The 15,673-nt window shown below is 44.1% G+C and overlaps 1 protein-coding gene across 1 annotated transcript; it reads left to right on the top strand.

Moving 5' to 3' along the window:
* The first annotated feature begins 387 nt into the window (after nucleotides 1-387).
* Nucleotides 388-9,531, top strand: LOC100281675 (GTP-binding protein hflX). Its single transcript, NM_001154595.2, is given in 13 exon segments — nucleotides 388-901; nucleotides 1,174-1,316; nucleotides 3,800-3,916; nucleotides 4,604-4,718; nucleotides 4,856-4,993; nucleotides 5,275-5,370; nucleotides 5,457-5,570; nucleotides 5,770-5,838; nucleotides 5,917-5,987; nucleotides 6,086-6,179; nucleotides 6,779-6,904; nucleotides 8,510-8,599; nucleotides 9,133-9,531. Coding segments are annotated over 13 exon segments (1,659 nt in total). The 5' UTR covers nucleotides 388-514; the 3' UTR covers nucleotides 9,232-9,531.
* Nucleotides 9,532-15,673: the final 6,142 nt, after the last annotated feature.

The raw sequence follows: 15,673 nt of genomic DNA, 5'->3' as shown, positions 1-15,673 counted from the left end.
GGCGACGAAAGCGTGACCGAGATCCAGGGGAGCGTTGGGAGGCAGAACTATGGCGCACGGTGTGGACGTCTACAAACCGTGCTTGTAGAGTAGTAGGGATTTAAGGCTTTACTGTTGGAGCGAAGTGTTTTATTGGTGTCCTAAATTGTACAAAATATATTCATATTAAATTATATGATGTTTTTTATAGGTCACATCGTTGGAGATACTGTTAGCTCATTTAAAGGTTAAAGTGATAAAATTAGTCGAGATGAATCTTTTCTTTCCGGACTCACCAATAAAATCGCGACGGACGAGATTTACCAACAGCCAACCAGGGAAGATGTTTATGCCACGTCATGTCGCGCCAAAGCTTGTCAAATACAGCGGTCCCACATCAGTACGTCACCAATCGAACTGAATGGACCAGTCGACGTCATCGCCTCCCTCGCCTATCCGCTCGGCCGTTGGCGCTCACCAAAACCACCCAGAAGCCTCCGCTTGACCGCTTCACTCGCTTTCCGCCCGCCGCGCCATGAGCGCCGCCGCCTGCCTGTTCGCTGCCGCCGTCTCCCTATCATTCCCGTCGACCTCCGCACCCTCTTCCGCAAGACGCCGCCGCCTCCGGAGCCCCACCACCCTCCTCCGCTGCTCCCCGACTCGCCGCCGTGGGCCGGTCCGGCGGACACTCGACGAGCGGCTGCTCGAGGCCGCGCCGGCGGAGACCGAAGACGTCCAAACCGCTGTTGATGTAGAGGATGGAGGAGGGATCGCTGAGGGCGATGAAGTGGGAACAGAGGAGATGGAGGAGCTGGAGCAGCGACCGCCGACGAGGGCTTTCGTGAAGAGCAGGCGGCAGCGGCAGGAAGAGGAGGAAGCCGCGGCGGGGCAAGACCGGTTCAAGCTCATCAATGGCAAAGAGGTAGCGGATTGCGTAGCTTCAGCTGCTTGCTTTTGTTGCTCCGACAGGCCCGCTTGGCGCCGGCCTGTTTGACAGATTGGGCGGTTTCTACTCAGCGTGTGGAGAATATGATAACCTGCAGCGATCCATCAAATTCACCGGAGAGAACTTTTGATTGTTACATCCCCGCTAGATATTTTGGGCCGTGACATGAACAATAGAGCTGTGAGTTGGTGTTACCTGCCAGTTTCATCATGTCTGATTTCTGAACCTGTGGACCTGGCTACCTGCAGATATTTCAAGAGAAGGCTTATCTGGTTGGTGTTGAGTGCAAACGGACAGGAGGGAACCTGTTCGGCATAGAGGAGTCCCTTAAGGAGCTGGAGCAGTTGGCTGATACGGCGGGCCTTCTGGTAGTCGGCTCAACCTATCAGAAGTAAGCTTCTGTTTGACGGGAACATCTCGACTGAGCCTGCACTGTGCTCTACTAGCAATCGTGGTTACACGTTCTCACCATAGATAAGATGGGACACCACGGAAAAACTGAGATGCCTGGTCAATCTAATTCGTGGTCCACAGAAACTTCACGGGCAACTTGGATAGATGAAATGATACTGTTAGTTCAGATTTTCAAAATGTACTCTGCAGCTGTTAGGGCCTAAGAAGGCCCACGGAGGACTGCAGCAGCAGCAACGATGGGCCCTCGAAGGGGATTAGATAAGGATAGTTAGAAATAAGATTAGAAGTTTGGTTGAGATTATTTAGAAGATTAGTTGAGATTATCTAGGAAGGTTTCTTGGATAGATGAAATGCTACTGTTAGTTCAGTTTTTCAAAATGTACTCTGCAGCTGTTAGGGCCTAAGGAGGCCCACGGAGGGGCTGCGGCAGCAGCAACCATGGGCCCTCCAAGGGGATTAGATAAAGATAGTTAGAGATAAGATTAGAAGTTTGGTTAAGATTATTTAGGAGATTAGTTGAGATTATCTAGGAAGTTTATCAGTTAGTAGTTTGTTGAGAGTTTTTAGAAGAGTTTTAAGGAGATAGAATCTCTAGCTAGATAGGGGCGGCTAGCCGGCCTATTTATGTAATCAATGAATGAGAAATAAAACAGACAAGAATTAGAAGGGAGAAACTCTCCTCTTGCTCGACCGTGGGCAGAGGCCCCCGGCCGGCGTTCCTGCCCATCGATACCCTCTCCATCCCCTCACCGATCTAGCGACCATAACATCTGGTATCGGATAGCTTGAGTTTCGATCTGATCCCATGGCTTCTGCTGCCAATTTCGCGGCGTCATCCTGGCAACCGGCGTCCCCGTCTCCATAGACTGCGCCGCATGTCACCTTCGTCACGCCGTCCTGGCAACCGACGTTCCCATCTCCATGGGCTGCGCCGCATGCCACCTTGGTCACGCCATCCTGGCAACCGGCGTCCCTATCTCCATGGGCAGCATCGCCTGCCAGTTTTGTCACAACATCCTAGACGCCGGCGTGCCCATCTATAGGGACAACGCCAAATTTCGTCACATCATCTTCGTTGACGGCGTCTCCGTCCCCATGAGCTACGCCACTAGGGGCAGCCACGGCTCAGCAATCAGCCAATCACCAGCTCCGTCGATGGGGAACTTGTGGACCAACATAAGGGCTGATCTCGCAAAGATGCAAGCCACGCTGCAGAAGGTTGAGCAAGGGCTGCTGCAAATCAAGGCAGCAGTGCAACATGAGCAGCACCAGCTGGCGTTGTCCGCACGGCTCCAGACGTCGGCGGCTGTGGGCCTACAAGCTGCTGCTCCTGGCTTCCTTGCATGACGGAGAGTGCGGGAGATGCGTCGGCATATGCTCGAGGCAGCCTTGGTGACGGTTGACCTCGGCACACGGGGGCGCGACCTCGCCCTGTCGGATGGCCATCAGCAGCGGCACCGGGCCGCTATCTCCAAGTGCGAGCATGGTACGTGTCCCGCTAGCGATGAACTTCAATTCTACGACAGCGGCGGTAGGGAAGGCACTCCCCTCGTCATCGGCAAGGGCGCACTATTTAGCGCCACCACATTCTGCTACCGGCCGCCACGAGGGCGCCTCCGCTGGTTATTGTTGCGACCTACTCCAGGTGCCCGTCCATGTGCTCCTTTTTCGTCCAGATGGCGTCCATGAGATCCAGGTGGCTGCACACGTGCAAGTCCAATACGCGGAGGGTGTCCGTCTTATCTTATGGGGTAAAAAAATTTAGATTCGGAATACTAAGATAAGTCGAGATGTAAAAGGCTTGTCTTCTAGGTGTCTGGTTTTGAGTCAAGTAAACTCGGTCTTTGAGCACCCGTCATGCTGCAGCTTGAGGACGAGCTGCTTGTCAAGGGGTGTAGTGTTAGGGCCTAAGTAGGCCCACAGAGGGGCTACGGCAGCAGCAACCATGGGCCCTCCAAGTGGATTAGTTAAGGATAGTTAGAGATAAGATTAGAAGATTGGTTGAGATTATTTAGGAGATTAGTTGAGATTATCTAGGAAGGTTATCAGTTAGTAGTTTGTTGAGAGTTTTTAGGAGAATTTTAAGGAGATAAGGATCTCTAGCTAGATAGGGGCGGCCAGCCGGTCTATTTATGTAATCAATGGATGAGAAATAAAGCAGACAAGAATTAGAAGGGAGAAACCCTCCTCTTGCTCGGCCGTGGGCAGAGGCCCTCGACCGACGTTCCTGCCTATCAATACCCCTTTTCAATCCCTCACCGATCTAGCGACCATAACAGCAGCATTGCCACAATCTGAAATAAATATAGCTCAAATTTTCCTCTTAATTTTCTGTATAAGTTGTATTGTTATGTTCTTATGTAAGATTGTAAGACTATGGCATGACATACATACCACATGGCTTGCCTTTTCTTATTTCTACAGAGTACAGTGGTTCTCATGCTTTCTATTTTTCAATAGGCTTTCTACCCCAAATCCAAGGACTTACATTGGTTCAGGAAAGGTTTCTGAAATCAGGACTGCAATCCAAGCACTTGATGTTGAGACTGTAATTTTAGACGATGAGTTATCCCCTGGGTAAGATTCTCACTTATTACTCTGCTTGTTAGAGTACCCGTTTAGGGTTTGGGGTTTACCCCGTGTATTTACCTTCTCACCCCTATGTAAAGGGCCAAGCCTATCTAACTTAGTCTATTAATATATCACCCAACCCCTTGTTAGGGTTAGGGTTTTCCACATGGTATAGAGTTAGGTTTCTTTTTTTCCTCTTCTACTCCCACCCACCCGCCTCCACTTTCCTGCTAGCAAGTCCATCTAACTCAGTCTATTAATACATAACCCAACCCCTTGTTAGGGTTAGAGTTTCCCACACTGCTTATGTGATTCCATTTGATTTCCGTGTTTGTCATATCTGAGACCCGTCAAATGAACCCAACTGTATGATCTTTGCCTTGTACTAATCGTTAACTATTATGCTCAAAATATTGGTCAGTCATCATACTTGTTATCTTCAGTTCAGAGAATACCTGAAAGAGTGTTATTTGTTAATCTCATAAATGGATGCCGGTATGTAATCAAATTTTTATTCTTCCTCTATACATAACCAGGATATATTTGAAGAATTTATCTTATGATTTCGACACCATGTATTGTGTCGACCATACATTGTTTTCAACTTCTTCCTAATCATATTTTAAACTGCTAACCACCTCAGATTGGCCTAATAGTTACTCTGGTAGCTCATATTCCCAACAATGATTTCAGACAACTACGTAACTTGGAAAAGTCATTTGGTGGGAGTGTCCGAGTCTGTGATCGAACTGCTCTTATTCTTGATATTTTTAATCAAAGGGCAGCAACACATGAAGCTTCTTTACAGGTAAAAATCACATACAGTAGCTTTACCAACAGTAGTATCTTGTGGCATCATTTCTTGACATGAAGTTTGCAGCTTTAAGTAGAGTGAACATGTTTGTTGTCCACGTAAGTTACTCTATATCATGTTTTCCTTTTTAGGTTACTTTGGCACAGATGGAATATCAACTTCCTAGGTTGACGAAAATGTGGAGTCACCTGGAACGGCAGGCTGGAGGTCAAGTTAAGGGTATGGGTGAGAAGCAAATTGAAGTTGACAAGCGCATCTTGAGAACTCAAGTATTACTCTTTCTGGAAGTCATAGATTTTTTTTGCTCAATAATGGACACATGACTATGTTATTAGCTACCACTATTGGTCAATGACAGTGCACTCCGTCTCTAATGACTGGAATAAAAAATAGATGGCTGGTAGACATTTCCTAATAAAATGGCAAACTTCTATTGATAATTCATTTGTAGGACTTTATATTTTCCATGTCGTATTGTACATTGCTGAATTTGTAGTGCTGATCTTTTTTTGTGGAACTTGTGGGTCTCAAACATAAGTGTCATTGACAGATAAGTGCCTTGAGGAAAGAATTGGAATCTGTACGGAAACACCGAAAGTTGTACCGCAACCGTCGCCAATCAGTTCCTATTCCTGTTGTTTCTCTGGTATAACCATGTACATTTCTTTACAATAATAAAAAACTATCATGCTTTCTATTCTACAAATATGTTCAGCTCCAAATAATTTTCAGGTAGGATATACAAATGCTGGAAAAAGTACACTCCTGAACCGCTTAACTGGAGCTGATGTGCTTGCAGAGGATAAGTTATTTGCCACATTAGATCCAACTACTAGAAGGGTTTTGGTATGTTATTAGAAAACTCTCCTGGTCCATAAAAAATGGAAACAAAAGCTTTTTTTGTTATGTAAATTGGATAATGGACATGAATAAGGTCTGTATCTATTATGATTTATATGCCTTTGGGAAAGATTTTTTGTAAGAACTATCCATCATTATATCTACATATGACCATGACTGAATGTAATTATGTATTACTGTGCAGATGAAGAATGGGACTGAGTTCCTTCTAACTGATACCGTCGGATTCATTCAGAAATTACCCACTATGCTGGTACATATCCACAAAGCATATTCCTCTTGTTTACATATCCAACTTTGCATATATCATTTATTGATAATACCTTTTCAGGTAGCAGCATTTAGAGCAACACTAGAAGAGATATCGGAATCATCAGTTATAGTTCATCTTGTGGACATTAGGTATGGAACTTATACTAGGGGTTCTCTTCGTTGTGGATTCAATTTCATGCATCTATATGCAGTTATGGACTGTCCTAATATTGTGTTATGTGTTCCAGCCATCCTTTAGCTCAACAACAGATAGATGCTGTTGAAAGAGTACTGAAGGAGTTGGATGTCGAGTCAATCCCCAAATTAGTCGTGTGGAATAAGGTTTGTTTGCTCAAATATTTGACCTGTTTGGTAAAATTTTCAACGTTTTCACTTTATTTTATATTTTTAGAGAGTAGAGATGAGATTTTCTGATCATAGTCTTTCTATGCTGGATTTAGTATCAATTTCTACTTTCCTATGCTTAATCCCCTATTTTAAACTTCTCTCTACAAACGGTGTCATCTACAGTTCCGCGTCGTCTATTTTGCACGATCCACTGAAGACAACCTTACGGTGGACTAAAATAGTGTGAAGCTTTTTTGAGCAAAAGTTGTTGCTGAATGTAAAAGGCTTCTCATTTCTGATCCACCTCTGCCTATCACTCACTCTGAATAGATGATGTTCATATAAGAAAATTAATGCAGTAGTAAATCCCTAATATTTATATAAATGTTGCAGGGTTCTGTGGAGCTTTGATTTGCATTAGCTCATTTTTTATCTAATCTTCAAGATCAATCAGAATCATAGTCAGGAGTTTGTAATAATAGTGCAAATAATGATGCAATCATGCAAACAAGACAAAATTATACATTTTCAACTGGATCTGATTCTTCAAGTGCTTCCTTTTTGGAACTAAGACATATTTGTATGTCATGCAGATTGACAATACGGATGAACCATTGAGTGTAAAAGAGGAGGCTCAGAAACAAGGAATAATCTGCATATCAGCGATGAATGGTGATGGTTTGGAAGATTTATGTAATGCAGTTCAAGCAAAGTTGAAAGTATGTGTTCCCCCCTCGTAGGCAGAGGAGTTGTTTTCCCGACATGCCTTTTTGGGTATCTACTGCACTTATTTATTTGGATTGGAATGAAGGGCCTCTGTGGTCCTGATCTAAGAATTTTAGGAGCTGGTCATACCTAGCTCCAGAAATTATTGGAGCCAGAGCTGTAGGCATATACGAGTACATGTTATGCCTATGGTGCGTCTGGGGCCTGGCCAGGACTCCTTAGTTTTAGTTAAATAGATAGGATTAGATAAGGTTGTTAGGAGATAGAGTTGTGGGATTTGTTAGGGGCTGGCTCTATGTAAAGAGAGGCACCACAGTTAGTTGAGGCAACAATGAAGAACAGCCAGTCCAATTCCCTCAAATACTTAGTAGTCTAATCTCCCTCAAAAACCAACTTTGCCCAGCTATCTTCTTGGCAATGTTAACCCTAATGATCTAAGGATCATAAACACAGAGGGTATTTAGCTGAGGTATTTCCTTATTTTGGATCAATGACGGATGTCATACTCGGTGCTGAAAGCTCCTACACGATGTGGGGTATGGGGAATGGAATTTCTAGTTAGAGCTGCAGAAGGGATTGTTGGGGCGAAGGCGAAGACGCTACCCTTCGCTCCAAGCCTTCGTCAACCTCGTCGCACCAACGGAAGCAAAACGACCGGCGAGGTCCACCCTTCGTTCTCTACACTGCAAGACGAAGGCCTACGACGGAGTCGCCCCTTCCCTCGCCCTCACCCAACCTGGAGGCCCACGTGAGATTCGGCCCATTTTAACAGGCCCCGCACGGGGAAGTGTGTTACGGGCCCGATTTGTAATGGTTTTTCTGTAATGACAGTCTGTAACCCTCCCTTATGGGAATATTCCGGGGATAGTCCAGGTGCCTGAGGGCACATGCGTCCTTACATCAAGACGTTGGGCGCTCAGCCACCTATAAATACCCCCGTACAGTGTCCTTGAGAGGCGGGATTGACAGGGCAATTGCCATCTCGAGTTAAACCGTGTTTACATCTTTCTCACTCCCCCGTTGGATCAACTTGCACAGGAGCGCAAGTTCCAACAGGGATTAAACACAGATGTTTAAAGCACCTATTTTATCCTACTAGTGAAAAAAATCTGCATAGACTCGTTGACTCATTGTGGTTGTGAGACCTCCCACTGCCACTAGCTTCTTTAATTCTTGGTGGTGCCATGCAGCCAGATCTTTGCTCAAAATGGAAGAAAATGATTTAATTTCCTAGTAATCCTATTTACTTAGGAGCTTTGGAAGTATAGGAATGTCATTATTTTTCAAGGTGTTAGGCTAGATGTCCAAAGTGTTGTGTGCAGTGGTTACTGAAGGGCAGATGTGCTGCCTGGCGTAGGGCTTTGGCCCTCTAGGACCTGGCCCTTAAGGCTGAACCACTTAGGGTCGAAACGGGGCCAATAGTTTTTAAATGTGGGTTGTATTCCACCCTCTCCCCTGGAGGTGGCTAATCCATCGGGGGATTCTTTTTTCTTTCTTAATGAAATGAAGCTCTCCTGTGTGGTTCGAGAAAAAAAATCTGCATATGAGCTGGAGTTTTGCCAAAGATGATGTAAATCATGCATATTTGTCTTCTACAGGACTCGATGGTTCCTATAGAAGCTTTTGTCCCATATGACAAAGGAGATCTCCTGAATGACATACATAAGGTTGGAATGGTTGAAAAAATGGTGAGTGTCCTATTTGATTTAAGATGCAGTTTCTTTGGCAATGGTGTTTTTGAGCTTCTGGTTCATGTTGTCAAGTTTCTGCTTTTGTAATTTTGTTCTGGATGAAATACACGAGTTAATTCATTCAACTACCCCCAAATAGACAACTTAGGCCTTATTTAAATGCACTAGAGCTAATAATTAGCTGGCTGTTGCCCAACTAATAGCTGATTTGGTAAAAATAGCTAATAGTTGAACTATTAATTGGGCTGTTTGGATGTTTGCAGCTAATTTTAGCAACTAACTATTATCTCCTGTGCATTCAAACAGGGCCTTAGTCATGGAAGCATGTGCATGGGTTACTTGTTAAAATTTTCTTTCTGAATAATCACACATTTTTGCTTATTGCAAATCTGCAAACCTAGATAATATCTAGACATTCCCAAGTACACGATATATTGATTTCTTGAGAAGCTTTCACTTAACAGAAAATTTGCTTTGCATTATTGTTTGGATTTAGTGATAACTCCCCCCTCTTGCGATATTCACTGCAGGAGTACAAGGAAAGTGGGACATTTGTAAAAGCTCATGTGCCTCTACCTCTGGCAAGGCTTCTCACACCTCTACGGCAGCAGGTGGCAGCCACTGTGTGATGTGCATGTCCCCGATCCCTTGATGCCATTGGCACTCACAAAATTACCACATCTTGTAGATTCACAAAAGGAATAGCTTTGCTGTAGAAAACTTAGATTATCTTCATTGTGTTTCTACGGTTCTACCAGAGTACCGTATCAACAGGTGCACAGGACTAGATAGCTGTATGTACGCACAACAGAAATGTAAATGTTCTCAGCAGAATTTAAGCCCCGTTTGGTTTGGGTAGTCACTTTTAGTCCCTAAAAATATAAACATGGTGACTAAAATAGGGTAACTAAATTTAAGTTCTTTAGTCATCGAGGAGTGGACTAAAGTAGGATTTTTACCTCATTTGCTCTTTTCTTTTTTTTTATTGCAGCAGTCATCCACTAATTAATAGGAGTAATATAGTCATTATTTGCATCAATTAATGCCTTTTAGTCAGGTTTAGTCACTGGAACTAAACCAAACGAGGTACTTTAGTAACTAAACTTTAGTCAGGTGACTAAAGAAACCAAACAGGACAACTCTCCTTTTCCCAGTTTGAGAATCATTCTGACTACAAGCATGCGGCTGCCAACAAGGGGGACTTGAGGGAGGGGGTGACAAGGGTTTTTTTTGGGGGGGGGGGGGGGAGGAATGGGCTTCCCACCGCCGGATCGCAATCAACGGCCCAAAACCATTCCTACGCCAGAGCTCCCGACCCCCGCACACACATCAAACATAAACTTTACTGTTTTATGGGTGTTTACCTCCTAAAATTCCAAACCCCCCATAGCACGGGACCCGCAAGAGAAAACAAAGAAAAAAGAATAAACTTCAATTTCTCTTCTTTTTAAAAATTGAGTATCACACTCCACCCCCTTAAAAAGAATTCGACCTCAAATTCTGACGCTTCTATCGGAACGACAAAAGAAAGATTAGTGAATCAACAAAACTCACCCAAAACGAAAAGTTCGGGATATTTCTGCTGCATCAGCTCCTCAAGTTCCCAAGTAGCCTCACGCTCAGACTGATTAGTCCATAAGACCTTAATATACTTAATTGATCGTTTTCTCATAACACGCTCCGAGGACTCCAAGATACGCACCGGACGACACTCCAGAGTCAGATCCTGCTGCACAACAATTGGTTCCATCTCGATCTGATGGTACGGATCCCGCAAGAACTTTCTCAACATAGAGACATGAAATACCGGGTGTACCCCTGCCATGGAATCCGGCAATTGCAAGCGATAAGCCAAGCTGCCCATCCGGGCCAAGATAGTGAACGGTCCAATGTATCTCGGGCTAAGCTTTCCGGAGGCACCGAACTGAACAACTCCTTTAGCAGGTGATACCCTATGAAGGACTTGGTCACCCACTGCAAATTCCAAGTCCCGCCTCCTCACATCAGCATAACTCTTCTGATGGCTCTGAGCGGCCAAAATATTCTGACGAATTTCCTAAACCTTCTCAGAAGTCTGCTGAACCCAATCAGGACCAACCAGAAATCTCTCTCCCAAAGTCTCCCAGCACAGAGGGGAGATACACCACCTACCATATAAGGCCACAAATGGTGCCATCTTGATGCTAGCCTGGTAGATGTTGTTATAAGCGAACTCGGCCAAAGCAAGATGATCCTCCCAACTACCCTTCCAAGACAGAACACAAGCACGCAACATATCTTCCAAGGTTTGGATAGTTCACTCCGACTGACCATCCGTTTGAGGGTGAAAAGCGACACTAAGTGAGAGCTTGGTACCCAATGCACTGTGAAGACTCTCCCAGAATTTAGACACGAATTTGGATTCTCGATCAGAAACAATGGACTTAGGCACCCCGTGAAGCCTGATTACTTCCTTCATATACAAGGTGTGACAGAACCTCCCAAGTCATTAGACCCACCTACAGTTGTCCTTGTCCCACGGACCTCAGACAACCCTGTAGGTGCCCCTGAATCACTTGACAAGTTCAGTATCTGCTTTTCTTACCTTTCCCAAGAGCGTTTCACCCGTCACGCAGACATTACAGATGATCAGAGATACGAAAATGCGGAAGCGATTACATAAACTTCCTTTATTTAAAAGTAAGACAAAGTTATATATTACAGACCAAGATATACTTAACTGAGTGCAAAGTATTATTATTACAGAACCAAGGGAGGCAAAAACCCCTCCCGATAAGTTTTAAACAAAAAGTTTTAAGGAGGATCCTTTCCTCCCGCAGCTTCACTCTTGGTTTTCTTCTTTTGAGACCACCTTGGAACAGAAACAACAAAAGTTTGTCGCTTCTTCACCTAAAAACAATAGGGCATAAAACCCTGAGTATGGAATTACTCAGCAAGACTTACCCGACTAAAGAAAAGACTCTCAAGGGTATGCTAGTTATCAGGGAGTCAAGGTAAGGTTTCTCAATAATCAAAGACTTTGTTTGCAGAAATGCTTACTAAAGTGGATCCTTAAAATCCAATTTTACTTGTCAGGTTAAGTAAGATTACCTGGCTCTAGAGTTCTTTCTACCCTAGTTCAATCACTTGACCTGCACTAGCCAATTTCTTTTCATCATCCCTTTAGTTCACTGGATTTCTATGTGTAAGTCAGTGACCAAGTCTTCATAACCGCGAAGGTACGGCGATCCGAATCGATTATACTCAGCTGAGGATCTCCAATCACACGACATATGTAGCACTTAACCCTTGCATATGTCAACCCGCCACCGGGGTTCTTAAGACCAGATCAGGTTCACGCCAACCGAGAGCACAGATACACCACCGTCCAGCCTCTTGCCACGGAGGGTACACGCTACTCTTGTCATATCTCCACTTCCATTGCGTGGTATCTTATTCTGGCCTTAGTCTGCCCGAGGCAAAGCTTACCCATGACAAGGCATGTGAGCAGTTAAAGGGTCCTTGGTCAGCAGGCCTACATCGACACGGTCCTTAATCGACTTAGACGAAGACACTACACGGAGACTCACTTCTCGTGCAAGTCATCCGCCTGGTCTCAGCTTAATCAATTTCAATCCCAAAGTTTGGTACCTGGCAGAGGTAAATCTTTTTCGATGTTGAACCCATCATGGCCATGATGGATCCACCATCAAATTTTATTTCCAAAAACATCCCTCCCACTTTGCCACATCATCTTTTGTAAAAACAACATCTTTTCTTTGCTAAAGCAAGACTAAGCATAGTAAAAACTTTTTATAAAACAGGGATCCAAAGGAAGGTAATCCAATTCAAGGAAGGTAATGTAGGAATTGTTTTATCAATCAACTCCTATCACCTAATGCATCAAGCAACTGAGAAAGATTTTAAAAGAGTCAAAGAGGTGGCAAATGCACTGGGGCTTGCCTTGGTTTATAGGTGATTCAGGCTCAGTTCCACAAATATCAAAATAAAAACAGCTGTCTGCCTGAGGTTCCTGAGGTGGTGGTGAAGTCTTCTCTCCTTCTACTTCAACTTCTTCGTGTTCTAAAGGTAACCATACATAATAATGAATGCCCATGTAATGCTCATGAGAATGCAAAGATAATAAGAGTTTATTATCTAAGGTCTTGAATACAATTTTCCTTCACGGTTCTCCGGGAAACTAGGGTTTTCCGGAGTCAGTAAAGGATTTCAAAGGGCAGGGGTAGGGTTTTGGGTTCTAGTTATCAAACAAGGTCCAAATCTAATCAAACTCTACCCAAGGCTTCTAAATAATGTTTTAAGCTTATATAAAAAGTTTGGGCATTTTTGGAATTATTATCTATTTTCTAAAAATCTAGAACCAATGTTTTGAGCTATTTTAAATGCTCCAAAATTCTTTATTTGATCTAAAAATCCTGAAACCATTTTTATTAAATTCTATGGAAAATTAGAAATCTAGGAAAATTGGTTTAACATTTTTGCCATTTTTCTACCATTTTCTAAAATTGTTTTAGTTCTGGCGGAAAGAGAAAAAAGAAAATCCATGAATAGTACTGGGCCGATTCCAGCCCAGGACAGCCTAACTTCAGCAGAAACACGCCCGCGCGCGCCCGCGTGGCAGTCTTGCAGAAAGGCCCTTGGCTTAATGAACAATCGAAAGCGGGACCGAAGCACTATTCAACGAGTCACTGACAACTACAGAAAGGACCCTAGGTTTCTATTTCTTTACACTGCTTGATCCACGACGGTAAACCGTGCGGGGAGCCATGCTCCGACGAGCTAGACTGGGCGGAGCATGCAAGGTTTGGTACTCTCCAACGACTGGCTCCTAATTTAGACCTAAACCGAGGTTTTCCCCAACCTAATTTCATTAATGGCCACATGGTTTGTTCTGGCCACGGTGACCGTGGACATTACGGACAGATGAACGCGTTCCCAGTGATTCATGGTGGTCCCGTTCAATTAAAGGGGTTGAGGAGCTTGAGGAGAGCCTAGGGATGCTAGAACAAATGACGGAGCAACTTGAACTGACCTGAGTTGAGCTGGCCGCGGTGAGGTTGTTTTCACGGTGTTCTTGATCAGATTTGGGGGAAGTTCAAAATTTGCGCTCACTGGTGATCGACTGGGAGCAATACTGGGTGGTGTGTTGCGTGATGATGTTGCGGAGCTGAAGGTGGCTTCAATTTATAGGCTTAGTGAGCGGTGGCCGTGAATTTGAGCGACGACACGCGGCGGCCGGAGGAGGGGGAGTTTACTGGCGCGCGTGAATTCGTGTCCTATGCCGTGGCAGTTACTCCGGTGATCAACAGAGAGTGAGAACAGGTCACAGCGATGCGATGGAAAGGTGTAGACACGCGGCACGAGGCCGAGAGGCGCCGGTCACCGGCGTGCTTATCGGATTTCACCGCAGCCAGCCTGATATGGCGGCCGGACTCATTTACTGGCCGGAGTTAACCACGACGATGATCTTTAGGTGTTATCCAGTTGATCTGATCGTGAATCACAGCGGCGATGGCACGAATCTACGTGAGGAGAGGTCACCGGCGGTGAGATTGCCGCGCTGGCGGTCTGATCCACATCGATTTACTGTACCATCGAATCACCATCAGTGCGCCTGACAGCCAATGTTGAACTCAAAATTTCTCCAAATTTACTGTGGTGACTGATTCAACTCTCTGCATTAAAGTTATAGACCTATAGTCCATCTTCAACTTTGCCACAAAGCTCACCATAAAATAGTTACCGAATCTGACTCAAAATCAGGTTCAAAGTCTACCTAATTTCATTGTTACCGAAAATTCAGTCCTAGGGTTGTCTGATAGCCCGACTTTGGGTCTAATTATCTCTAATTTTTTTATAACAACCTTGCTTACACTCTTAAGCAAAATTGTTCCCCTATGATAGAGCTACAAATTTGATGTGGTGACATAGGGCAAAAACCTTGGAATTTGAAAGTTATAGAGCTCCAAAGTTGAGCACACATCACTGAATTTCAGACTTAGCTCAAGAACACAAATGGGGTCCTTTTTGCAATTAGGTCCAAAATTCAGGGTTTAGCTTGCAAATGTTCATAAATGTGAACCATATGACTTTGTATGTCTTAACATCATAGCCTTTACACTTTAGTCCAAAAGTGGACTAATTTTGCACTTAACCCCCTAGGGTTTAGGTTTAGGGTTTTCCAGGGTTCCAATTAGGGTTTTTTGGTATCTCAGGGGTGTAAATGCAATGTAGGTCCATCTTTGATAACATTTTATGATTATTTCACTTAATCTTTAGGGTTTTCTCTATTTGGGTCCTATTTTACCCTTCTAACCCTATTTAAGGTTAAGTACCCTACACTAGGGTCTTATTTGCAAAATGCCATACAATCCAACTTGCTTGAAATTTTTACCTATTGAATGCATCCTAGGTGTGTCAAACATATGAAATGCTGATGCTCATGATGTTATGCTCAGGTTTTAGTAACAGTAACACCAGGGGTATTACATCCTCCCCCCATAAAAGAATCTCGTCCCGAGATTAAAAGTCCTAGGGTAAGTAGTGGAAAAGGAAATGCTTCACGTTTTTATTTCCTGAGTTGTTGTACAAGGCAGGGGTGGTTTGGGGCTCACTCCTTTATTACAACAAGTATATACACTTTACAAATTACAAGAGGCTAAAAAGCCTGGGAAATTTTTGTCTAAGAAGTCTTGAGTTTCCCAAGTAGCCTCATCTTCGGAATGCTGGTTCCACTGTATCTTGTAAAACTTGAAAGTTTTTCTTTGGGTAACCCTGTCTTTTTTTATCCAAGACTCGAATAGGGTGCTCAGAATACGTCAAGTCTGGCTCTAGGACAACAACTGTCACTTCAATGGTTCGATCTGGAACCCGAAGACATTTCTTCAACTGAGACACGTGGAACACATTATGTACAACAGACAAAGTTTTGGGTAGTTGAAGTCGATATGCCACTGGTCCACACTGTTCAAGTATAGGGAATGGACCAATGTACCGAGGTGCAAGCTTCCCTTTAACCCCGAAACGTGATACACCCTTCATTGGTGAAACTTTTAAGTAAACATAATCTCC

Source organism: Zea mays, chromosome 4, assembly GCF_902167145.1.
Source record: "Zea mays cultivar B73 chromosome 4, Zm-B73-REFERENCE-NAM-5.0, whole genome shotgun sequence".
NCBI lineage: Eukaryota > Viridiplantae > Streptophyta > Magnoliopsida > Poales > Poaceae > Zea > Zea mays.
This window is presented reverse-complemented; position numbering and strand designations above follow the sequence as displayed.